Source organism: Thalassophryne amazonica, chromosome 8, assembly GCF_902500255.1.
Source record: "Thalassophryne amazonica chromosome 8, fThaAma1.1, whole genome shotgun sequence".
Taxonomy (NCBI): Eukaryota; Metazoa; Chordata; class Actinopteri; order Batrachoidiformes; family Batrachoididae; genus Thalassophryne; species Thalassophryne amazonica.
The window spans coordinates 2475923-2502884 of NC_047110.1; the positions used below are offsets into that span (position 1 = coordinate 2475923).

General features: G+C 43.7%; 1 protein-coding gene across 1 annotated transcript in view; it reads right to left on the reverse strand.

Moving 5' to 3' along the window:
• Positions 1 to 26962, reverse strand: part of itga11b (integrin, alpha 11b) — a 267605-nt gene that overhangs the window by 66113 nt on the left and 174530 nt on the right. The window contains exons 21-22 of the mRNA XM_034175778.1: positions 12182 to 12280; positions 1792 to 1868 (exon numbers count right to left, since the gene is read on the reverse strand). Coding sequence (XP_034031669.1) covers positions 1792 to 1868; positions 12182 to 12280 — 176 coding nt within the window. The remainder of the gene's footprint in view (positions 1 to 1791; positions 1869 to 12181; positions 12281 to 26962) is intronic.

The following is a 26962-nucleotide window of genomic DNA, read 5'->3' on the forward strand; positions in this document are numbered from 1 at the left end:
GGAAAGAGGAGTGGAGGCGGTGCCGCATGGTGCAAAGCAACGCCGTGATGAAGCCTCACAGGACATGTTCTGGCATGTCCAGGCACATCCACAATTTCTCGGATGGAAAAACCACCGACAGCTGTCTGAACGCCATCTCAAAGCCGTCCTGTGAGACCAAAACGGAGGTGGTGTTGTCTCGCTCCAGTAGCGAATCCATCGTGACGCGTGAAGCCTCCGCTCGGCTTTCCATGACAAAATCTCTTGTTAAAAGTGAAATCTGCCGGAAAATGGTTGATGTCAAGCTCTTGTGATAACCAGAGAAATGGCACACGATGGTCACGGATCCAGACAGCCATCCATTTAGAAATGAAATGGTTGCTCAGCCTGTCGATGGCGGCTTCGGAGCGCGGTGCGCCCCACAGCCACTGGGGGCCGTCCTTAAAGCGACAGTAACACTCCTTATTCTCTACCAAGCCTGTAACATTTTCACCGAAAGCCAGATAAATTTTTCGAATGGTTTCCAGCTGCCAGTCTCTAACAGTTTCTGAAAAAATTCTGATGGAAAAAAAGTCCAAATCATTCCATCATTTCCTGGCAATGAAAATCCGCCGAGGGGGGCTGGACCACTCCTCACTCAAAGCCTACTCACAGGCGAATGACGCAACCGACAGGCGTGGAAAAACTCACGCATGCGCACGAGGGTTCAAGCTTGTCTGATGCAATCACACGTGATTCAAATCGATAGGGTTTTTGAAAAAAATAATAAGGTCGTATACTTTTCTAATAGACCTCGTATACAATATCAATGACAAGGATCTGTCTTAGTCATTACATAAAACAAATAATGAATGTTTTTACATTCTTTCTATATAACGAATATTTAATTCAGTGAAAGCTGGAATGTTCCATTCAATGAGGTGCCATTATTTGTATATTATTTATTTATAGGTATTATACCCGTCATATGGGATTTTATATTTTTAATTAATGAATTTTTATCAAGTTGTAAAGATTTGCTTTCAGTTTGAGTTCAAGGAAGATAATTTTAGAAATTTTATATTGAGAAGCCTGATTTACTTTTTGTTTCTGAAATGGCATAAAGAAATTAAAATGTGTGAAATACTATGAGGCCCAATACTTTTGGAGGGCAGTGTAATTTTTTTTCTTTTTTTTTTTTTGGAAACACACAAGTCTTCACAAACATGTTGACAATGAGACTTGTTCGGCCTCAGGTCCAGAAACAGAAACTCTGCGTGGTCTGAAAGGCCCTCACGAGTCCACACAGTGCACCCAGTGTGGTCTTTAAAATACACGCACAAAATGCCCACATGTAGGACCAGGTCGAGCGTTGTCATGGATATGTGATGTCATACTTCAGAGCTCTACACAAAATGTCAAAAGGACTGACTGTCCTACTGACTACTGACTGACCAACAGGTTGATCCTGAATATTAACAAGATGATGATGCGCTACCTGCTGGGCAACATGTAAAACAGAAAACACTTCAGTGAAAACTCTCTTGGTTTACACTTGAAGAAGCTTAAATTTTCCTGTGTTGTTACGTCTCAGCAGAAAGTAAAAGCTTAAAAGTGATGTTCTGCTTTGTGTCACTGGTTTGCTGAGTGCTGCCACCTGGTGTTACCGACGGTGCATGGCGTGCTGCTTGTCCACAAACATACAAACTCTGCACGGAAAGGTTTAGTGGACCCAACCCACAGCCTTCCTCTTCCAAACGTGACACCCACTGAGCTGCCACACCACCCACGCCCTCCACAGTCAGGACCATCAAAAGAAAACCACCACCCCACCTGCTCGTCTCCATGACAACTTGTATGTGGTCCAGGAAGATGGAATGGCTGAATTCCAGCTCCAGACAGAAAGAAACCTGAGGCAGAAAACAGAAGCACTGAGCAAAATGAGCAGGCTATAAAAGTGATGACAGAGTTGTTATTTTCTATATGGCTGGAGCCTATCCCAGCAGCCACAGGGCGTGAGGCGGGTTGACCCTGAACAGGGCGCCAGTCTGTCACAGGGACAGACAAACACACAGCTCACACCTACAATCAATGTAAACCTGAACCTGCATGTCTTTGGAGCACCGAGAGGGAAACACACAAACATGGGGAGAACATGCAAACGCCACACAGAAAGGACCAGGACCATGTTTCAGAAATTTGTTTTCACTTCATGGATAAAGGACAGAATATGCAGATTACAACATTTATTTTTCGTTGCAGCTAAAACAATAGATGGTGTGAGTTGTTCTTAAAGGCCGCTTTATTAAGTGGTTCCATCCTGTCTCATGCGTTCATCTCTTCTAGATTGGACTACTGCAATGTTCTATTTTCTGGTTTACCGCAGTCCAGCATTAGGGGTCTCCAATTGGTTCAAAATGCTGCAGCCAGACCTTTGACACGAAGCAGAAAGTTTGACCACATTACACCCATTTTGGCGTCTCTTCACTGGCTTCCTGTCCCAGTGAGATCAGATTTTAAGGTTCTGTACTAACGTATAAAATTATTCATGGACTGGCACCTCCCTACCTAGCTGACCTAATTAAACCTTACGTACCGGCCTGGGCTTTGTGTTCTCAGGGTGCAGGACTACTTTGTGTCCGTAGGGTGAATAAGAAGTCTGCGGGTCGCTTTCTCTTATCGTGCCCCTGTTCTGTGGAATGATCTCCCTGCATCAATAAAACAGTCAGATTCTGTGGAGATGTTCACGTCCAGACTTAAGACGCACTTATTTTCCCTTTCATATGACTTGACATACTGGCATAGTTTTGTTTTATGCTTTTTTACTTTTTTAATTAATTTTATTAGTAAACGGGGCAGGCTGCGGCCTCAACTTTATCTAAATTCTGGGTCTTTTAGTGAAGTTTAGGGCTAGCGGCCGGCGATCACCTTAGTATTTCTTCTGTTTTTCTTGTTGTTTAATGCTGGCAAATTATACTGTATTTGTTGTCTTTCTGATGCCTGATTCTGTTTATTTTTTTCTATCTCTGAGGTGCAGCTCCATCCAGAGATGGGTGTGGTGTCTTCTTCTGACACCACTTCTAAGGCTTTACTATTATTTAATGTACTTTATTTGGGAATTACTTCTGAATGAGGTCAGCTTCACTACACACTGAACATTTCCTCTCAGCATGTCTACGTGTGCATTGGAGAGTACGCGTTGATTCATTTAACCACAGCTGTGAGAGAGGTTTAGATCACCTTGGCCTATTAACAGGCTTTATTAAGAGACTTTATTAAGAGACTTTATTGTTGTCCAATCGGTTGCTCCCATTGCGTTTGGGGTCACCACAGTGGATACAGCCTGATCCGCATTCGTATTTGGCACAGGTTTTACGCTGGAAGCCCTTCCTGATGCAACTCCAGTGTAACCTGGAGAAACACACAGCCACTGGTGGTCCAAAGAGGTCTCCCATCCAAGTACTAACCAGGTACTGCACTGCTTAGCTTCTGAGATTTGATGGGATCAAGCTTAAGAGGTTTTATTAAGAGACTTTATTAAGCCGTGACACTCAAAGTTGAGCTCAGGTTCCTCCTGTTTCCACTGATCATCCTTGAGATGTTTCTACAGCTTAATTGGAGTCCACCTGGTGTAAATTCAGTTGACTGGACATGATTTGGAAAGACACACACCTGTCTACATATAAGGTCCCACAGTTGATACAAACCAATCATGAAGTCAAAGGAATTGTCTGTCGACCTCAGAGACAGGACTGTCTGGAGGCACAAATCTGGGGAAGGGCACAGAAACATTTCTGCTGCTTTGAAGGTCCCAATGAGCACAGTGGCCTCCATCATCTGTAAATGGAAGAAGTTCAGATCCACCAGAACTCTTCCTAGAGCTGGACGCCCGTCTAAATTGAGCGATCGGGGGAGAAGGACCTTAGTCAGGGAGGTGACCAAGAACCCAATGATTACTCTGTCAGAGCTCCAGCATTCCTTTGTGGAGAGAGGAGAACCTTCCAGAAGGATAACCATCTCTGCAGCAATCCACCAGTCAGGTCTGTATGGTAGAGTGTCCAGACAGAAGTCACTCCTTAGTAAAAGGCACATGGCAGCCCACAAAAGGCACCTGAAGGACTCTCAGACCAGGAGAAACAAAATTCTCTGGTCTAATGAGACAAAGATTGAACTCTTTGGCGTCATGTTTGGAGGAAACCAGGCACCATCCCTACAGTGAAGCATGGTGGTGGCAGCATCATGCTGTGGGGATGTTTTTCAGCAGCAGGAACTGGGAGACTAGTCAGGATTGAGGGCAAGAAGAATGCAGCAATGTACAGAGACATCCTGGATGAAAACCTGCTCCAGTGCGCTCTGGACCTCATACTGTAGTGATGGTTCATCTTTCAGCAGGACAATGGGCCTCATGTATCAACGTTGCGTACGGCGATATTTGAGCGTATATGGGGTGTACTCCAAAATGGCTGCGCTACTTGGCATTTATCAATGTGGTCGTTGGCGTATGCTGCACTGAAAATATACACCAGGTCGAGAGGTGGCGTAAATTATACACCAAAATGAACCAGCGCTGGAATCCACATAAAAATGAAGATGATCAACATGATAAACAGTGCCATTATACAAATCAATGCATATGTTACATAAATAACACTTTCCTGATTATACTACATAATAATTAATACAAATCCCGCCTTTGCGGGATTGTTATGGAGCACGATCCGTGGTCACAGCGCTGACTGCAAAGAAAGCGCTGCTCGCCTTTTTCTCCAGACTTCGAGCCTGGAGCCAGAGCAGCGCTGAGCTTAACTTCATGTGGTGTGATCGTTTTAGACTATGAAATTGATAATAACTGTAGTTTCATCATTCCCTTAATTCGCTCGTGCTGCAACCAGGTTTTGTCGTCTCCATTCGGTTGTCACAATAAAATAAATACAGAAATACATTTAAAAAATAAAGAAATCTGACAGATTAGGCGTGTCTTATTAATTGAGCGAGCAAATATCCACATGTCAAGAATTATTGACATGTGAAAAGAGAATACAGTGGTCCCTCGCTATAACGCCGTTCACCTGTCGTGGCCTCGGAGTCTCGGAGTATTTAGTCCAATTTTGCATGTCTTTTTTTTTTTTACAGTGTTCTGTGTTCTGCGTATCTGTTTATAAGAATCTTGTTGCCCAGAAGAGAAAAGAGCGCCAACAACTACTCATAACTGTGTTTGTCACACGGAAACAAACACCTGCAGCCAGGTGTGAGTGGAAAAAGGCGCAGCGTCAGGACACAGAGGCGCGATCTGTGAAATACTGGTCAGTCACTATTAATAATTTCTTATGTGTCCGACCTCGTTCGTTGATCGTTAAAATTAATTTGTTAGTTCTAAATGCCATCATAATTATTTATAGGAAAACGTTCTATTTTTATTTCTCAAACAAATGTTTGGGCCTGAAAACAGTTTGGTCTTATTTTCCTACTAAGGTTTGAACTTTGAGAGTGTTTACACACGAGAGAAAAGTGAGAAAATGTTCATGCCTGATTGAGAAAGTGTATAAACTGTGTAGTGAGGGGTTTTACAGCTTTGAAACATCTATAATAATTGCAAAAAAATAACGCTGACTACGTCGCAGTTTTGCATATTTCAGGCTATTTTTAGAACGTAACTCCAGCGATTAATGAGGGTCCACTGTAACACTTTATTGATTATATACTACAAAACAATTGATACGACAGCTGCTTTTGACGCTCTATTGGCACGTGTCGTGATTGGTGCCGTTCTTTTTCATTGCCGTCTTCCCGGCTTCCATGTCGTAAAATGAGGGTGTGTCTGAAGCGGAGTCTGAATATTTATGGGCGTGTTTATTATAATTATGGTTGTTTCCACCCGCTGCATTAATCAAGATCACGTCAGGCGTACGCCAGAAATGGGCAGGTGCGCACTGCTTGATACATGTGACGGCGACTTTGGTGTATTTCAAGTTTACGCCGTAAATTTACGCTACAAGTGCGCAACATTGATACATGAGGCCCAATGACCCTAAGCACACAGCCAAGAAAACAAAGGAGTGTCTTCAGGACAACTCTGTGAATGTCCTTGAGTGGTCCAGCCAGAGCCCAGACCTGAATCTGACTAAACTTCTCTGGAGAGATCTGAAAATGTCTGTGCACCGACGCTCCCCATCCAACCTGATGGAGCTTGAGAGGTGCTGCAAAGAGGAATGGACCAAACTGCCCAAAGATAGGTGCACCGAGCTTGTGGCATCATATTCAAGAAGACTTGATTATTAGGTTTTTATTTTTAAGAGCTTAGCAAAAATCTAAGAAAAAAGTTATTTTACATTGTCATTATGGGGTGTTGTGAGTAGAATTTTGAGCAAAAAAATAATTTCATCTATTTTGGTATAAAGGTGAAACATAACCAAATGTGAAAAAAGCAAAGTGTTGTGAATACATTCTGGATGCACTGTGGTTTTATTCAGATGCTTTATTAAGTTGTTTTTATTAAGTGTTTTTTTTATTACATCTGCCAATCATTGCCATTTATTTCTTTATTTGTCTGTCTGTTAGCAAGATTACACTGGATTTTGACAAAATTTTCATCACAGATCGATTTTAGAGGATGGAAGACTCCACTGCATTCTGGAGGTGATCCTGATCCAAATTCCGGATCAAGATTTCACTTTATATAGACTTTCAAGGATTATGTCAAAACTACTTCATGGATTGTCACCAAATTTGCACCACAGATAGATATTAGGGCATGGAAGACTCCACTGAATTTTAGAGGTGATCTGCATCCGGATTGGTTAATGTCTGAAATCTCTGATTGCTCTTGTTATTATCAATTGTTGGTATGATTCAGTGTTTGTTTGGTTTTTTTTATTTGGTGGTTTTATCAAGTAATTTTATCAAGTGGCTTGTTTTCAGTGGCATTATTCAGTCATTTTATCACATTTTTGTCTTAGGTGGTTTTTATGAACTATTTTTGTTCAGTGGTTTTATTACCTCTGCCATCGACGTTGGAGGAGGTTGTTTTTGCCCCCGTTTTTTGTCTGTTTGTGAACAGCCTGGAGGCCACAATTTTTTATATATTGTTATGAAATTTTTACTGAAGATTCATATTCTGATGGGAACAAAGCAATTCGATTTTCAGGGTCATAGGTCAAAGGCCACAGTCATGAGAAATCTTGGAAAAATCCTTATCTTTAGCATTGAATGAGTTTACAAAAATTCATAACTGTCAAAAAACATTACATTTCTTTCATCTTTGGTAGCGTTATGTAGGATGGTGTCCGTTATCAACATTATCAAGTTTGAGTCGGATCTGATCCAGATTACAGATTCTGTGGCCATTTAAATTTAACATTGGAAACCCCATTTAATGTATATCTTATTTACATTATATCTCCACTGTGAGATCAATAAAGTATATCTCATATCTTAATCAAACATGTTCCAATCATTGTCATATATGAAAGTGAGGTGCTATCACCTGATGAAGTTTTATCTGGTGTCCCAGTTCATGGATATCCCCCCCCACCCCCACCCCCTGCAAAGCATGTCTGCTGTAGTTTTATCACCCATTTCGTCCTGTCCAGATTTATACCTGGCTGACAGCGTGGAAAACAATATTGATACTATCAGTCTCAGTGATGTGGTCTCACCCTGGAATGATTGTAGGCCATTTGACAAAAAGCCTTTTCCCATCTTGAACACATATCTACTTGTGGACGCACAAAGGTCAGTTAGAGAAGCAAGATACTCTATTCTGAAGTGACTGACCCCGCATTTGTGTAAATTCTCTCAATTCTGGAGAACATTTTCTTCCCTGATCAAGTATCAAATCAAATCAAATCAGTTTTATTTATATAGCGCCAAATCACAACAAACAGTTGCCCCAAGGCGCTTTATATTATAAGGCAAAAGCCATACAATAATTACAGAAAAACCCCAACGGTCAAAACGACCCCCTGTGAGCAAGCACTTGGCTACAGTGGGAAGGAAAAACTCCCTTTTAACAGGAAGAAACCTCCAGCAGAACCAGGCTCAGGGAGGGGCAGTCTTCTGCTGGGACTGGTTGGGGCTGAGGGAGAGAACCAGGAAAAAGACATGCTGTGGAAGAGAGCAGAGATCAATCACTAATGATTAAATGCAGAGTGGTGCATACAGAGCAAAAAGAGAAAGAAACACTCAGTGCATTATGGGAACCCCCCAGCAGTCCAAGTCTATAGCAGCATAACTAAGGGATGGTTCAGGGTCACCTGATCCAGCCCTAACTATAAGCTTTAGCAAAAAGGAAAGTTTTAAGCCTAATCTTAAAAGTAGAGAGGGTGTCTGTCTCCCTGATCTGAATTGGGAGCTGGTTCCACAGGAGAGGAGCCTGAAAGCTGAAGGCTCTGCCTCCCATTCTACTCTTACAAACCCTAGGAACTACAAGTAAGCCTGCAGTCTGAGAGCGAAGCGCTCTATTGGGGTGATATGGTACTATGAGGTCCCTAAGATAAGATGGGACCTGATTATTCAAAACCTTATAAGTAAGAAGAAGAATTTTAAATTCTATTCTAGAATTAACAGGAAGCCAACGAAGAGAGAAGAGGCCAATATGGGTGAGATATGCTCTCTCCTTCTAGACCCCGTCAGTACTCTAGCTGCAGCATTTTGAATTAACTGAAGGCTTTTCAGGGAACTTTTAGGACAACCTGATAATAATGAATTACAATAGTCCAGCCTAGAGGAAATAAATGCATGAATTAGTTTTGCAGCATCACTCTGAGACAAGACCTTTCTAATTTTAGAGATATTGCGCAAATGCAAAAAAGCAGTCCTACATATTTGTTTAATATGCGCATTGAATGACATATCCTGATCAAAAATGACTCCAAGATTTCTCACAGTATTACTAGAGGTCAGGGTAATGCCATCCAGAGTAAGGATCTGGTTAGACACCATGTTTCTAAGATTTGTGGGGCCAAGTACAATAACTTCAGTTTTATCTGAGTTTAAAAGCAGGAAATTAGAGGTCATCCATGTCTTTATGTCTGTAAGACAATCCTGCAGTTTAGCTAATTGGTGTGTGTCCTCTGGCTTCATGGATAGATAAAGCTGGGTATCATCTGCGTAACAATGAAAATTTAAGCAATGCTGTCTAATAATACTGCCTAAGGGAAGCATGTATAAAGTGAATAAAATTGGTCCTAGCACAGAACCTTGTGGAACTCCATAATTAACCTTATTCTGTGAAGAAGATTCCCCATTTACATGAACAAATTGTAATCTATTAGATAAATATGATTCAAACCACCGCAGCGCAGTGCCTTTAATACCTATGGCATGCTCTAATATCTGTAATAAAATTTTATGGTCAACAGTATCAAAAGCAGCACTGAGGTCTAACAGAACAAGCACAGAGATGAGTCCACTGTCTGAGGCCATAAGATCATTTGTAACCTTCACTAATGCTGTTTCTGTACTATGATGAATTCTAAACCCTGACTGAATCTCTTCAAATAGACCATTCCTCTGCAGATGATCAGTTAGCTGTTTTACAACTACCCTTTCAAGAATTTTTGAGAGAAAAGGAAGGTTGGAGATTGGCCTATAATTAGCTAAGATAGCTGGGTCAAGTGATGGCTTTTTAAGTAATGGTTTAATTACTGCCACCTTAAAAGCCTGTGGTACATAGCCAACTAATAAAGACAGATTGATCATATTTAAGATCGAAGCATTAATTAATGGTAGGGCTTCCTTGAGCAGCCTGGTAGGAATGGGGTCTAACAGACATGTTGATGGTTTGGAAGAAGTAACTAATGAAAATAACTCAGAGAGAACAATTGGAGAGAAAGCGTCTAACCAAATACCGACATCACTGAAAGCAGCCAAAGATAACGATACGTCTTTGGGATGGTTATGAGTAATTTTTTATCTAATAGTTAAAATTTTATTAGCAAAGAAAGTCATGAAGTCATTACTAGTTAAAGTTAAAGGAATACTCGGCTCAATAGAGCTCTGACTCTTTGTCAGCCTGGCTACAGTGCTGAAAAGAAACCTTGGGTTGTTCTTATTTTCTTCAATTAGTGATGAGTAGTAAGATGTCCTAGCTTTACGGAGGGCTTTTTATAGAGCAACAGACTCTTTTTCCAGGCTAAGTGAAGATCTTCTAAATTAGTGAGACGCCATTTCCTCTCCAACTTACGGGTTATCTGCTTTAAGCTGCGAGTTTGTGAGTTATACCACGGAGTCAGGCACTTCTGATTTAAGGCTCTCTTTTTCAGAGGAGCTACAGCATCCAAAGTTGTCCTCAATGAGGATATAAAACTATTGACGAGATACTCTATCTCACTCACAGAGTTTAGGTAGCTACTCTGCCCTGTGTTGGTATATGGCATTAGAGAACATAAAGAAGGAATCATATCCTTAAACCTAGTTACAGTGCTTTCTGAAAGACTTCTACTGTAATGAAACTTATTCCCCACTGCTGGGTAGTCCATCAGAGTAAATGTAAATGTTATTAAGAAATGATCAGACAGAAGGGAGTTTTCAGGGAATACTGTTAAGTCTTCAATTTCCATACCATCAGTCCTTCCTACGTAAGGATGAGGTGTGTGTGTGTGTGTGTGTGTGTGTGTGTGGGTGGGGGGGAGTTCTGACCACCACTGCAAAGCAAGTCATCTGCAGTATTATCACCCATTTCATCCGACTTATACTGAACAGAATTCTTAATGTTGGGGTGGGGTGGGGGGGGGGATATCCAGGTCACAATATCTTACCCCCCCGAATCATGGGCAGATGTTATATAATATTTTAGGCATCAGGCAATCAGGTCCATATATTTGTAGAGTATATTTGGAAGGGGGTTTTACTCCTATACTTCAGAATTGGATATTGAATATTGCTATTTTAGATACTACAGATGGATCCAGAAAGAATACCAATGTCAATCAAACTGTGCTTCATCTGGGACCATAAAACATCCATGAAACATAGAGTTTAAAGGTTGCTCTATCTTGACTGGTCCGTGTCAAGGTTTGGGTGAGCTTTAATTAGTGCTGCCCTGTAGGAACGGTACATTTCAGGGGTGGGGGGAAAGCTATTTGGGGGGCGGGGTGGGGGGTATACTTTTACACCGGATCTGATCTGGATTGTGGATTTTTTGGACATTTGAATTTAGTATTGAAAAGCCAATTTGATGGACATTTTGCATTATATCTCAATCAACAGTGCCTCAGTCACTCTCATTTTCTGTTCTGGATTTTCCTTCACCACCAAAACTGGATGAAGGTTCCAATTTTTTCTTCCAGTTATCAGTCAGAAACCAAGTGCCAAAAAGCAATGAGAAGCTGTGCACTGCAGAGATAACCAATGTTCTGTGAAAATGATCTGAAAAAGAATTCAGTAACCCAAAATGTTGAAATAAAAAACTGACAACACCACAAAAAAAAAAAAACCTTCAGTTCAAGTGCATGAACTAAATACATCCTCCTGACATTTGATCACATCTAATTTAGCTTCTGAAAAGTCACTTCTAACAGGACTTTGACCTTGAAAAATTTTTCCAAGGTAAAAATTTGTGAAATTGGACAATAGTGGGGTACCATGGTGGAGTAGTGGTTAGCACTGCTGCCTCACAGCAAGAAGGTCATAGGATCAATTCCCACCTGTGGCCTTTCTGTGTGGAGTTTGCGTGTTCTCCCCGTGTTTGCGTGGGTTTCCTCCGGGTGTTCTGACTTCCTCCCACATTTAAAGACATGCAGGTTAGATGTAGGTGTGGATGTGTTTGTTTGTCTGTATGTAACCCTGTGACAGACTGGTGTCCTGTCCAGGGTGAACCCGCCTTACGCCCTGTGACTGCTGGGATAAGCTCCGCCCCCCGCGACACTTAAGTGGAGAAAGTGGTTGTTGAAGGTGAGTGAGTGAGTGGAAGCTAGTGCTGATGGAGGTTTGTGCTCTACAAGTGCAGTGCTCTAGTTTGGTGGGTTCATCAAAAGGATGATAAGTGGTTTTATTAAGTGGTTTTAGCTTTCAGGCTTTAACAAAGACTTTATGTGAAGACAAATCAGTCAGTCCTATTTCTGTCTGTCTGTCTGTCTGTCTGTCATGTTGATTTGTTATCAGGACATTTGACAGAGGGACCATGAATTGTTCTGGAGGATCTGCATCAGTCAAACCCTGAACATGAACTCTGATTTGTATCAACAGTATAATCAGATCTCTTCAGGAGTTAGTGGACACTGACCTGAGACAACGACTTCATGAACGGAGCGCTGATGTTACAGATCCTCTGAGTGAACACTCTGTCCTCAGGGTAGCACTCAATCTTAATACCTGATTGGTCCTGTGGGGGGAGAACAGAAACAAACAACCAAACAACCATGACAGCTGTTAATTCACAAAATCATCATGATAAAATGACTGTAAAATCTATTTTCCCAGCAATTAAGGAGGTAAACATAGTGTGGGTCAGTCAGTCATGCAGTGAGTGAGTGAGTCAATCAGGCAGCAAGGGATTGTGTGTCAGTTGAACAGTCAGTCAGTCAGGGAGTGAGTGATTCAGCCAATCAGTTAGTCAATCATTCAATTTGCGAGTTAGTGATTCAGTGATTAATTCAATCTGTCAAGTAGTGAGGGAGTGAGCATGTGAGTGACTAAGTGGGTGAGTCAGTCAATCAGAGAGTGAATGAGTGAGTGAGTAAGTCAGGGTGTGAGTTAGTGAATGAGTCCAGACTAACTCCATAACCACAACTCTGTAGGTGCGTACTGCCCTCATTGTGTCATTGTGCCCCCCCCCCCGTCCTTCTCTATAGCCTGACATGCACCTCCAAAACCTGTACATACATGTCTAGACAACAGAGACTGCACAGATACGACACGGGCTGAGATTGCTCCTCTAACTACATCGTTTCTCGAATCTCATTTTTCTGGTTTCATAGTCAACAACTGTCATGGGATTGTAGGCCAGTCTTGATGAAAGACATTGCACCCCCTACTGTTCTGGTGGAGAAATGCATTGCAGCACCCACCAACCCAAAAAGAACTGTGAAAGGGTCACGACTGCGTCAAAAGTGATTATGTGGCCATGGAGTCACATGATCGAGTAGTAGAAGCATAAAAAAGTCTTTACTCTATAAAAACTACAACATATTCAGCTCTAAGTTACTGCAACGAATACAGATGAGAGCCAGTGAATGAACCATGTTGGCATGTTTTAAAGCACAGTTTGACAATATCAGGCGGCGCTTCATTTGTGCACATTTATTTAGCTTCAGTTTGTTTGCTTCTGCTGCAAAAATCTCCACATTACATCTAAGGTAAAGTACATCGCATTATTTTAGAGTAATGTTATGAGATGTGATGTGTATCTGAGCGTAACAAGGTGATGAGTTCCAGTATCGATTAGTTTGCCCAAAATGTATTGAAATTTGAAAAAAAAACATTTGTCAACAAGTATATGAGAACAAGTACTTTAAAATGTGTCAAATGTTCAACTCAGATAATGTGAAAAAAAAAAAAATATATATATATATATACACTCAACAAAAATATAAACGCAACACTTTTGGTTTTGCTCCCATTTTGTATGAGATGAACTCAAAGATCTAAAACTTTTTCCACATACACAATATCACCATTTCTCTCAAATATTGTTCACAAACCAGTCTAAATCTGTGATAGTGAGCACTTCTCCTTTGCTGAGAAAATCCATCCCACCTCACAGGTGTGCCATACCAAGATGCTGATTAGACACCATGATTAGTGCACAGGTGTGCCTTAGACTGCCCACAATAAAAGGCCACTCTGAAAGGTGCAGTTTTATCACACAGCACAATGCCACAGATGTCGCAAGATTTGAGGGAGCGTGCAGTTGGCATGCTGACAGCAGGAATGTCAACCAGAAATGTTGCTCGTGTATTGAATGTTCATGTCTCTACCATAAGCCGTCTCCAAAGTCGTTTCAGAGAATTTGGCAGTACATCCAACCAGCCCCACAACCGCAGACCACGTGTAACCACACCAGCCCAGGACCTCCACATCCAGCATGTTAACCTCCAAGATCGTCTGAGACCAGCCACTCGGACAGCTGCTGAAACAATCGGTTTGCATAACCAAAGAATTTCTGCACAAACTGTCAGAAACCGTCTCAGGGAAGCTCATCTGCATGCTTGTCGTCCTCATCGTGGTCTCGACCTGACTCCAGTTTGTCGTCGTAACCGACTTGAGTGGGCAAATGCTCACATTCGCTGGCGTTTGGCACGTTGGAGAGGTGTTCTCTTCACGGATGATGCGAAGGAGATGTGTTGCACTGCATGAGGCAAATGGTGGTCACACCAGATACTGACTGGTATCCCCCCCAATAAAACAAAACTGCACCTTTCAGAGTGGCCTTTTATTGTGGGCAGTCTAAGGCACACCTGTGCACTAATCATGGTGTCTAATCAGCATCTTGGTATGGCACACCTGTGAGGTGGGATGGATTTTCTCAGCAAAGGAGAAGTGCTCACTATCACAGATTTCAACTGGTTTGTGAACAATATTTGAGGGAAATGGTGATATTGTGTATGTGGAAAAAGTTTTAGATCTTTGAGTTCATCTCATACAAAATGGGAGCAAAACCAAAAGTGTTGCGTTTATATTTTTGTTGAGTATATATACCAAACAGCAAACAACATTGAAAGAATTAACATCTGCTGCCAGAAATGTTTTGTCAACACATCGCAGAAAAAACAACATAAACCATAACAGCGGCAGACTCGTTCACATGGTAGCAACGGCGGCATCACATCTTGTCATGATGGGTCTGTGGGGGGGGGGGGGTGTTGTTGTTGTATTATTGTCTTTGGTATGTTTGCTTGGGGTTTTGGTGGAGGGACTTTTCTTGTCTGATGAATGCTAACCGCTCTCGATAGCAGTTAGCTTGCTTTAGATTGGTCGACCCCCACCCTCCCCATTGCTTTCATTACTGTTTTTACCAGTCTAGTACTTGTTAGTTTTCAGTTAGTGTAACTGCTATGAATTTTAGCTCATTATTTTGCTCCTGTGTAAATCTGAAGAGTGGTTAGGATTTTCGGTCGCGGTTAGCTTACGCTAGCTATGTAGGTCGATTCTGTCCCCCGTTTTTTAAATGTTTTGTGAGTTGTTTTTTCTCCTCTCCCCCTCCCCCATTTCTTTTATGACTGTTACTACCAGTCTTATACTCCTGTTAGTTTTTCAGTGTAACTGCTGTGAATTTTAGCTCATTAATTTACTCCTGTGGGAATCTTAGGAGTGGTTAGCATATTTGTTAGTGGTTTGCTCACGATAGCTTGGCTATACTCTTGAATTTTCTGGTGTACAAAGTACACTACTTTACACAAATCCTGTGTGATACTGGCAGATTTTTAGAGAGCTGTGTCCGTAAACTAGAACAGCTTCTTAGCTCGGTGGAAATAGATGTTACAGGCACTCCAGACAAGGTTAGTGTTGGGCTGGCTAACGTGCCCATTAGCATCAGCCTAGAAGGAGGCTTTCAGACTGTGGTTAGGCGGAAGAAATCATGTACAGCTTGGTGCCCAGTTGTGGTACCCCGATCACACTCCCATTTGTCTCACTTGGATATGCCTAATGAGTGAGTTCTTTGAATCCACATGTGACTTCCACTCCTATCTCCAGGCCAAAACAATGGGCTTTAGTGATAGGGGATTCTATCACCCGTAAAGTCAGGTTACAGAGGCTGGCTAACTAAATTAAATGTATTCCTGGGGCCAGAGCTCCTGACATTGCCTCCCATCTTAGTGTGCTGATGCTGCAGAAGGGTAGACAGACAAAGGAACATGACACTACAGTCACATAGTTCTACAGTCAGTGCCCATGATGTCAGGATGAAGCACTCTGAGGTCACAAAAATGGACATAGAGAGGACTTGTGACCTTGCCAGAAAGATGTGTTGGCATTGATTAATAGTCTCTGGTCCCCTCCCCTCCCGGGGTAATGATGAGGCATTTAACAGGCTAACATCATTAAATAGGTGGCTGGCGCAGTTTTATAGATAGCAAGGCTTTAGTCTTATTGATAACTGGCCTTTGTTCTGGGGCCACTGTGGCTTGCTGATGCCGGATGTCCTTCATCCTACTGGGGAAGGCACCACCATCTTGTCTGCGAACATAGATAGAGCTCTACAGGGAGGGTATCATTAGGAGTTTACAGCAGGCCACGCAACAGGTGATTAGAGACCCTGCCAGGCTTATGACAAATGTGGCTGTGGAATCCATTAATTTAGCGGGAAATGAGTGCAGAAAATCCACTATGGTGATAGTGGAGTTTATGTGCCAGGGAGGGAAATTCATCAAGTTGAGACTGTGGCCTGCTTCTGTAGATGTGTCCATAAAAATCATAGCGGGATATGCTTTGCAAACTTAATGTTGTGTGGGCCGCTGAAGAGGAGGTACTGCTGGCCCACCACCACCAGAGGGCTCCCTGCCTGAAGTGCGGGCTTCAGGCATGAGAGGGCGCTGCCGCCTTTCAGGAACAGCTGGGGTGACAGCTGTCACTCATCAACTATGACAGCTGTCACCAATCTCCTGGTCATCAACCACACACACAAAAGCCGGACGACATCTCCACCTCGTCGCCGAGATATCGTTTGCCTTTGGAGGTAAAACTCTCAGCCGTGTTCAGTAGGTGCTACTGGTATTGTTATTGTGTTCCTGTTTTGGAGGTGGAGGTGTCTTACCCACCATTAAGGAACTGTCACTGCTACAACTGTGGGTGTACACACACCCACACATAACTGTTTCTGCTTCCTGCCAGCAGTACCAGATCCGACAGCCGGAGATGGTGGCCACCTGGGGACTCGGAACTTGGTGGCTCCAGTATTCTCCTTGTTCGGTGGCAGTGGAAATCGTGTGGGATCCGGCTCTTCTCTCGACGGACGTCTTCTATCCTCAAGCCTGCCCACACGTCACCTTAGTACATTTGACTCTGTCCAAATTCTGTATTTGTCTGTATTTCATTGTGCACACTTCACAACAGTAAAGTGTTGTATTTTTGGCTCATCTATTGTCCGTTCATTTACGCCCCCTGTTGTGGGTCCGTGTCATTACACTTTCACAACACTTAATACCCATTACTACAATGGATGATGTTGAAATTGAGGATGGTCCATTGGCTGTTCCAGCAATATCAAATATTTTGTGTCTACTACCAACAGCCCATGAGGAATGTCTCAAACCTAAACCTGCTTCCAGGAGTCTTATACGTATATGCTACTCTGGACCACCCATAAATCCAAACAGTCCAACTGTCAACCCCACTGAGGTCCTTAGTCTGGGTCTCATTAATATAAGATCACTGTCCTCAAAATCCATCCATCCATCCATCCATCCATCCATCCAGTTTCTTCCGCTTTATCCGGAGTCAGGTCGCGGGGGCAGCAGCTCAAGCAAAGCTGCCCAGACCTCCCGATCCACACACACCTCCCCCAGCTCCTCCTGGGGAACCCCAAGGCGTTCCCAAGCCAGCTGAGAGATGTAGTCCCTCCAGCGTGTCCTGGGTCTTCCCTGGGGCCTCCTCCCAATGGGACATGCCCGGAACACCTCTCCAGCGAGGCGTCCAGGGGACATCCAGAAAAGATGCCCGAGCCACCTCAACTGACTCCTTTCGACGTGGAGGAGCAGCGGCTCAACTCCGAGCTCCTCCCGAGTGACCAAGCTCCTCACCCTATCTCTAAGGGAGCGCCCAGCCACCCTGCGGAGGAAACTCATCTCGGCCGCTTGTACTCGCAATCTCGTTCTTTCTGTCATGAGCCAAATCTCATGACCATAGGTGAGAATCAGAACGTAGATTGATCAGTAAATCGAGAGCTTTGCCCCCCTACTCAGCTCTCTCTTCACCACGACGGTCCGATACAGCGACTGCATCACTGCAGATGCTGCACCGATCCGTCTATCGATCTCACGCTCCATCCGTCCCTCACTCGTGAACAAGACCCCAAGATACTTAAACTCCTCCACTTGAGGCAAGGACACTCCACCGACCTGAAGAGGGCAAAGCACCTTTTTCTGGTCGAGAACCATGGCCTCGGATTTGGAGGTGCTGATTTTCATCCCGGACGCTTCACACTCGGCTGCAAACCGCCCCAGTGCATGCTGAAGGTCCTGATTTGACGAAGCCAACAGAACCACATCATCCGCAAACAGCAGAGACTAGATTCTGTGGTTCCTAAACCAGACCCCTCTACACCCTGGCTGCGCCTAGAAATTCTGTCCATAAAAATATGCCTCAAAATGTCCATAAAAATGTCCTCAAAGTCATTGGTGATTAATGATCTAATTATGGGTCATCACTTAGATATCAGTCGGTTATGTGAAACCTGGCTTAAATCTATAGCTGTCCTCCCCTTAAATGATGCCTGCCCACTGGCATACACATTTAGTCACATCCTTTGGAAATAGGATTAATAAATGGAATAGTTTTGACTGTGCTGAATGCTTGATCTCCAAAGTAAAGGTCAAACAAGATCAACATCCACTGGATTCTATGACATGTGACATATGTTACCCCGTAAGATGATAACTAAGCATGACACATGATGCAAACTATTCCTTTTTAAAAACCCTGTTAACTCAACCAATATTTTGCATCACTTTTTGCCAAAATTGGAGCAACTTTAACTTTTGACCCCTGTATGAACTGAAATCGACTTTTGTCACCATTCTTGCTGTTTTTACCCCATAACTCCATAACATTCAATCACAGATAGTCCAAACTATAACTTTTTGGAATCGTTATGATCAGACAAATAATGTGGTATAGCTTTCAGTATGACTGGAGCATCTTTAAATTTTGATCCCTATGTAATTCTTCAATTAACCCCTACCTGGCTGCCTATTGAAAATTTAGGTGGCTAACATGCTTTTGTCTAAAGAGTATTTGTGCCAAATTTGGTGCTTGTTTCCAGAAATGAACAATGGTTACAGTTATCTGCTCCAATAACAGCCGAGGTACCAAATTACAGCAACAGCATCATCACACATGAACTTTACAAAACCACAGAGAAGAACCCAGAATGATCTGATGCCAAAAACAATCAAAATATGAGCCATTCCCAGAAGAATCATCTTTTGAAGTTTGTGGACCAGGCTTGTGCAAAATTCTGATTTGAATTGAGAATATCTGCCAAATTCCCATTCAATTTCATGAATTTTAATTTAATTTGAATTGAGGTTGCAAACAGGAAGTAGAACTGCAATTCAAATTTGAATTGAAAGAAGTCTAATTAAAATTCCAATTGATAATTTCAGTGTATTCCAGAATCATGCTTTACAGTATATTCTATGCATGACTGTTTTACACATTTCATACAAATATTATTACTATGAACTTTATGTATAGATTTTATTTTAATTACAGCAAATGTATCTCATCAACATTTAATAATAAAAGCATCATCTATAAACAGATAATTTGATGTATTATAACTTTCAAATTATGAAAAGTGGTGGAAATACGAGGGTTCAAGCATGTCTGACGTAAAAACATATGAATGAAATCCATATAGTTTTTGAAAAAAATAAAAAGGACCGTAACTTTATTGACAGCCCTCGTATACTTCATTTCCCAGAATGCTTTACTTTATCCAAGTATTCAGAATTGTTGTCAAGCCATTTAAAGACATTTGTTTGAAAGCTTCTGTGTTGACAAATTTGATGGTTAGAGCTAATTTCCACAAAAAAAAAAAAAAAATCCAAAGTTTATGATAATGGCAACATGGAAAAGGATAATAGACCTCAAAGGCCATCAGTGCTAGATCATTTTGTTGTACTAATTCCTACAAAGACACCAGGAAACCACCAAGCCATCTGCAAGTACTGCAATGCTCCAATGTGTGGCTCCATCAAAGACAACTTCAAATTTCGAACGGCATCTACAACTAAGTTAAGACAGTTGTTCTTTGACTTTTACTTTGATAGCCATGGCCATGGAATTGGCATTTGTATCAGTGGTGGGATCATAACTGAAAAACTACTCACTCATCTTCAACCACTGATCCAGGAAAGGTTCGCAGGGGTAACAGCTCCAGCAGGGGACCCCAGACTTCATTTTCCTGGGCCACATTAACCACCTCTGACTGTGGGATACTGAGGCGTTCTCAGGCCAGTGTAGAGATACACAGGATGTCTCAAAAAATGTACCCAAAAGTACTCTGAAAAATTAATACCGGGAAATGGTTTTACTGGGAAATAATGGTGGTTTTAATCATTTCAGGAACCCTAAAGTTTGTTCTGCAAGACATTAAAGTCCAGGAAAAAATGCAGCAGTTGACCATAATTCAGAGAACAAAAATCGTCGAGTTCTGTGCAACGCATCCTAAAGGCTGATGTGCATTTCTTTCCACACAAAATTCAGTCTCAGAGCGAACTAACTCCCCAGCAAATGGCAAGGAGACTTGAATTTGCAAGGTGGTTTTCCGGAAAACTGGAGACGGGTCATTTGTTTCTTAGGAAACTCAGATGATGAGGTTACATTGATCTTGTGGTGCAAAAGATAAAGGATTAAAACATCAAAATGTTGTGGCCAGCCTTTTGGATGTCTCTCTCCCCTTCCCTTTTTAACCTCTTGTGTGTATTTTGTCTGTTTTCCCTCCAGGTGCCGTGCTGCGTAGCCGAGGAACACCTGCTGCTCATCAGCTACTCACACGTGAGGCTCATCAGGAGTGGGTTACTTAAACGCCGGCTTTGAGCTCAGTCACTGCCAGATTCTACACGTGTTTCTCCGTGACAAATCCATGACCTTGTCTACACCGACCCTTCCATGCGCTCTGACATCTGAGCTTTCCACAGCTCATCTCAAGGTAACCTGGACACTCTTTGCACAGTGTCACTTTAGAACGCTCCAGCTCTCAGTTACAGAGCGCATAGCTCTGCCACACTTCAGTTAAGTTCCTGCATGTCTGTGAGATCCTGTTCTCACACTGCTCCTGTTTGTGACTGTGCATGACTAAGAACTGTTTCCAAGAACGCTGACATTGAACCACTAAGAACTTTCCAAGTCATTTCTAAAAATCTTGCTCAATTGGAACTGCATCACAAGACATGCAGCACCTGACCTGTGACCTCTGAAGATACAACCCCAATTCCAATGAAGTTGGGACATTGTGTGAAATGTAAATAAAAACAGAATACAATGATTTGCTAATCTTCTTCAACCTATATTCAACTGAATACACCACAAAGAAAAGATATTTAATGTTCAAACTGATAAACTTTATTGTTTTTGTGCAAATATTTGCTCATTTTGAAATGGATGCCTGCAACAGGTTTCTAAAAAGCTGGGACAGTGGTATGTTTCCCACTGTGTTACATCACCTTTCCTTCTAACAACACTCAATAAGCGTTTGGGAACTGAGGACACTAATTGTTGAAGCTTTGTAGGTGGAATTCTTTCCCATTCTTGCTTGATGTACGACTTCAGTTGTTCAACAGTCCGGGGTCTCCGTTGTCGTATTTTGCGCTTCATAATGCACCACACATTTTCAATGGGCGACAGGTCTGGACTGCAGGCAGGCCAGTCTAGTACCCGCAATCTTTTACTACAAAGCCACGCTGTTGTAACATGTGCAGAATGTGGCTTGGCATTGTCTTGCTGAAATAAGCAGGGACGTCCCTGAAAAAGATGTTGCTTGGATGGCAGCATGTGTTACTCCAAAACCTGGATGTACCTTTCAGCATTGATGGTGCCATCACAGATGTGTAAGTTGTCCATGCCATGGGCACTAACACACTCCCATGCCATCACAGATGCCCACGCATTAAGATCCTTTACACAATGATGTTGGTTTTTAATGCAGTGCCCCCTGAGGGATCGAAGGTCACGGGCATTGGTTGGTTTTTGGCCTTGCTGCTTACGTGTAGAAAGTTCTCCAGATTCTCTGAATCTTCTAATTATATTATGGACTGAAGATGATGGAATCCCTAAATTCCTTGCAACTGAATGTTGAGAAACATTGTTCTTAAATTGTTGGACTATTTTTTCATGCAGTTGTTCACAAAGTGGTGATCCTCGCCCCATCTTTGCTTGTGAATCACTGAGACTTTTGGGGATGCTCCTTTTATACCCAATCATGACACTCACCTGTTTCCAATTAACCTGTTCACCTGTGGAATGTTTCAAACAGGTGTTCTTTGAGCATTCATCAACTTTCCCTGTCATTTGTTGCCCCGTCCCAACTTTTTTGAATGTGTTGCAGGCATCCATTTCAACATGAGCAAATATTTGCATAAAAACAATAAAGTTTATCAGTTTGAACATTGAATATAGGCTGAAGAGAATTGCAAATCATTGTATTCTGTTTTTGTTTACATGTCACACAACATCCCATCTTCATTGGAATTGGTTTGTATTCATGAATTGTGAATGATTCCTGAACAGCAAACCTCATTTCCAGAACTGTGAACATTCCTGTTTTAAGCCTTCAGTGATCTGTCTGTTGTTAAAGGCTTCAGTGTTACAAGTGCAATCACTCACCTCTGCTCTCCTCCATTCTCCTCCGTTCTCCTAGTTCCTGTTCTCGGCTCCATGCGTCCCACCTGGCCCCAGCTCCAGTTCATATACTCCAGGATTTCAGCTCTCTTACAAGACTGGCTCGGGAACCTGCAGCTCCCTAATTTCACTGCTACAAGCGGGCTGACTCTCCACTCTGCAGGCACCCCCCAGCATTATTATTTTCTTATTTATTGTAAATAATTATCTTTTCATTCACAACCAGTTCTGTTCCTTGCTCCCAGCATTTGAGTTCATCGTCTGTACCGGTCCGGTCCCGTCTGGAACTCTAACCATAACACCAAAAGGAAAGACTGAACTAAAAACTGTATATTGGGGAGAAAACTTACATGCGTCGGCCACATGGTCACACAGAAAATGTCAGATAATATTGATTGGTTTTTCTTTGCTGTCAGAATACTTTTGGGTAGATTTTTTTGAGATACCCTATAACCTCTCCACCTCCCTGGGGAAGTGCAAAGGGGTCATCCTTATCAGATGCCCGAACCACCTCAGCTGGCTCCTTTCAATGTGAAGGAGCAGCGGCTCTACTCTGAGCTCCCCACGGATGGCCGAGCTTCTCACCTTATCTGTAATACCCCAGTCATACTTTAGGCCAAATGCCGCCAAATGAAAAGACAACCGCCATTCGGGCAAAGTGAAGGCGCAGTCAGAAACCTCCAACAGCTATCTGAGTGCATTCCAAACAGTTGGGCACATTTGCGCATTCAGCCCAAATGTAGAGCACATGCACCCAACTGTCGAGGTGCATTCAAGGTGGCAAAAAGTTTGAACGGCAGTCAAAGTGCATTCTGACTGTAGTCTAAGCAGTCAAAATGGCACTCCGACAGCATTTGAAACAAGATGAACAGGGTCGGCTGACATACCACAATGGCCAGCCAATCCAGAATGTGCCCTGGATGTGGCGCAAATGACCTGGAATGCACTTGAGTGCCCTCAGAATGTCCCAAGTGGGGGCCGACTGCAACATGGATGCCATTCAAATGTCCTGAGTGGACCCAAATGTAATAGGAATGCAAGCCTTATATCCCGAGTGGCTCCCCCCAATGGAACACATATGCGAGCCGAATGTCCTGAATGGCCCCCAAATGCAACACGAATGAGGCTGGAATAACCTGACATGCACCAAGACCGCATAGGATAAGAAGGGGGAAACTGGTGCGCAAACCAGTGTCCGCATTGATCATCGTATGATTCATCACTATGTGCGAGAAAGAGAGAGAGAGAGAGAGAGAGAGAGAGAGAGAGAGAGAGAGAGAGTGCAAAACAGAGAGACAGTGAAACATTGTCACCGATGGAGCCATAGAACACCATTGAGCAAGATAATGACAGCAACACCATGGCGCCCAAAAAACAACTGGCCAAAACAAAGCACATTGCCGCAGCAAGGGATGGGGCTGACGGGCTGCAGAGCAGGAAGGCCCAGCTGAGCCGACCATTGACCCACACCAGGGTGCAGCAATACCACTGCTACCACTCCCACCACTGCCGGAATGAGACTCACCACCAGCCCCTCTGGGGGTATTATCTATACATGTTGGTATACATAATACTCTGACCGCATGTGGGCGAGATGCAGTGGACATATATCTGTACAGAATCCATATGCAGTGTACATGTGTCATCCAAGCCACACCCATTGCAGTAAGTGTTGCCAGTATGTGATGTGCATCGAGGTGTTGGTGGATGCCGGAACCACTTTGACAGGGTGGTGGATGTTTGTGGCTGCGATGCCACCCCATGTGGGGGCCACAGCACGTGGGTTGGGGTGGGTGTGGAGGGTGATGGGCAGATGCAGTGGAGGGGAGACAGACTAGTGATGACTATGGTAACAGCTACAGGTGGGGGAAGGCAGGTGTTTGGCTGCTTCTGCACATTTGCGTGGTGATGGTGCATGTTGTGTCTGTGGCATTTGTGGGGTTAGGGGTCCACCACATGGTCTTGCCAGGACGTGGCACCAGCCAGGCTGTTAAAATATGCCTTGAGGACCCCGCACTGGCACCTACCGGCCCTGGTGTTATGGCAGACACCTGCCACATCCCGGACATCAATGAGCTGGGTGTGGTCTCTCCAGGCCCCTTGTTGGGGAAAGTGTAGTGACACGGACCCACAACAGGGGGCGCAAATGAACGGTCAATAGATGAGCCAAAAGGTAACAATTTAATGTTGTGAATGTGCACAACGACTATACAGACAATCACAGAATCTGATAGCAGTCAATATACAAAGGTGACGTGTGGGCAGGCTCGAGGATAGGACGTCTGTCCTGAGAAGAGCCGGAACCACACAATTTCCACCGCCACCGAACCTGGTGAATACTGGAGCCGCCAAGTCCCAAATTCCCAGGTGATCACCGTCCCCGACTGTTGGATCTGGTACTGCTGGCAAGGAGCTCAAACAGTGAGATGTGGGTGTGTGCACACCCAGTAACAAAAACAGTCAAAAGGTGGAAAGTCACCTCCACCTCTAATCACACACTCGTGCAGCTCCTGTTAACCACTTATCTGGTTGGGGTGTGCAGCGAAGCCGTCGCTGATCACACCAAAACGCCAATCCCACAGATAAGGCAACACCCACAGGAAAACGGCTGCAAAGAAGTTCAGACTATAAAGTCAGTGTTAAGTTCAGATACAGCAGAGAATATTACCTTCACAGGTAGATGATATCTCGGCAGAGAGGTGGAGATGACGTCCGGCTTTTATGGAGTGGATTGATGAAGTGGAGATGGGTGACAGCTGTCATGAGTTGATGAGTGACAGCTGTCAACCCCGGCTGTGTCCATGGCGTGCCTGAAGCCTGCACTTCAGGCAGGGCGCCCTCTGGTGGTGGGCCAGCAGTACCTCCTCTTCTGGCGGCCCACACAACACCCCTGGCAGGATGTTGTGGTCCCCATCCTTCTTGTCCAGCATTCCCATGTGGAGTGCAGGGTACCGCTGGCTCAATAATGTCCTGGTATATGGAGGGCTCTGGCTGCAGGATGGGGAGGAGTGCCTGCCATATGGAGCCATAAGGGAGACACCAGCCACCTTCCTAAGGAAACCCATTTTGGCTGCTCGTACCCATGATCTAGTTCTAGATCTAGTACCCCAGTCATGACTCAAAAACTAAAGTATTACAAATTACTGACTTCTTGAAACATGTACTGTAACTTATTTCCTCGTGCATTAGGACCTTCTCTCTCTAGATAATCATCACAGTACTAAAACCCACATGAGCCTCTCACTTTCCTAAGTCTGAACCTTCTTACTCAACCTTGGGATGTCTCTTGAAAGCAAAGCGCTCTTGTAGAGTGTAGGAGTCTAAGCACAGCATTGTGTTTGAATTCAACTTTTTGCTGATTCTGTAAAGCTTCTTTATGTCAGTCTCTGTTAAAAGTACTATATGCATAAAATTTAATAGAATTAACTATGTTTATTACTCAAAAGCCTCCCACATTCAAATTACCCTCAGGTGACAATCAGGTATAATTAAACAACTGGGAAGTGTTGGGAAGGTGTCGTAGCATGGACCCACAACAGGGGGTGCAAATGAACGGACAATGAATAAGCCAAAAAGTAACAATTTAATGTTGTGACAATACACAACTAAATACACAGAAACTGTAAAGACAATTGACACCAGGTGACGTGTGGGCAGGCTCGAAGATAGAAGACCCCCGACGAGAGAGAAGCCGTGTCCCACATGGCTTCCACCACCAACGGTCTGAAGAACACCGGAGCCGCCAAGTCCCGAGTCCCCAGGTGGCCTCTGTCTTCGGCTGTCGACCCTGGTACTGCTGGAAGAAAGCAGAGACAAGATGAATGACTGTGAGTCCGCACACTCAGTAATCCACAGTCTGTACACAGTTAGGAGGGAGCACCTCCACCTCCAATCACACACTCGTGCAGCTCCTGGTTAACCACTTATCTTGTTTGGAGTGTGAGGCGAAGCCATCGCTGTCACAGCAAACGCCAATCCCACAGACAAGAAAAAACCACCAGGAAAACGGCTGCAACAGAAGTTCAGATTATTATACAACGTATGTGTCAGCAGAGAAATTACCTCTTCAGTAGTCGCGATTTCTCGGCGAGGAGGTGGAGCTGCAGTCCGGCCTTTATGGTGATGATGATGATGATGAACGAGTGACAGCTGGTGCAGAGGATGAATGACAGCTGTCACTTCTTCTGGGTCTGGCGCCCTCTCGTGCTTGGAGCCCGCACTCCAAGCAGGGCGCCCTCTGGTGGTGGTGGGCCAGCAGTACCTCCTCTTCAGCGGCCCACATAACAGGACCCCCCCCTCAACGGGCGCCTCCTGGCGTACGACCAGGCTTGTCCGGATGTCTCGTGTAGAAATCGGCCAGGAGGGCCGGGTCCAGGATGAAGCTCCTCTTCACCCAGGAGTGTTCTTCAGGTCCATACCCCTCCCAGTCCACCAGATATTGGAACCCCCGGCCCTTACGACGGACGTCCAGGAGCCTGCGGACTGTCCAGGCAGGCTCCCCGTC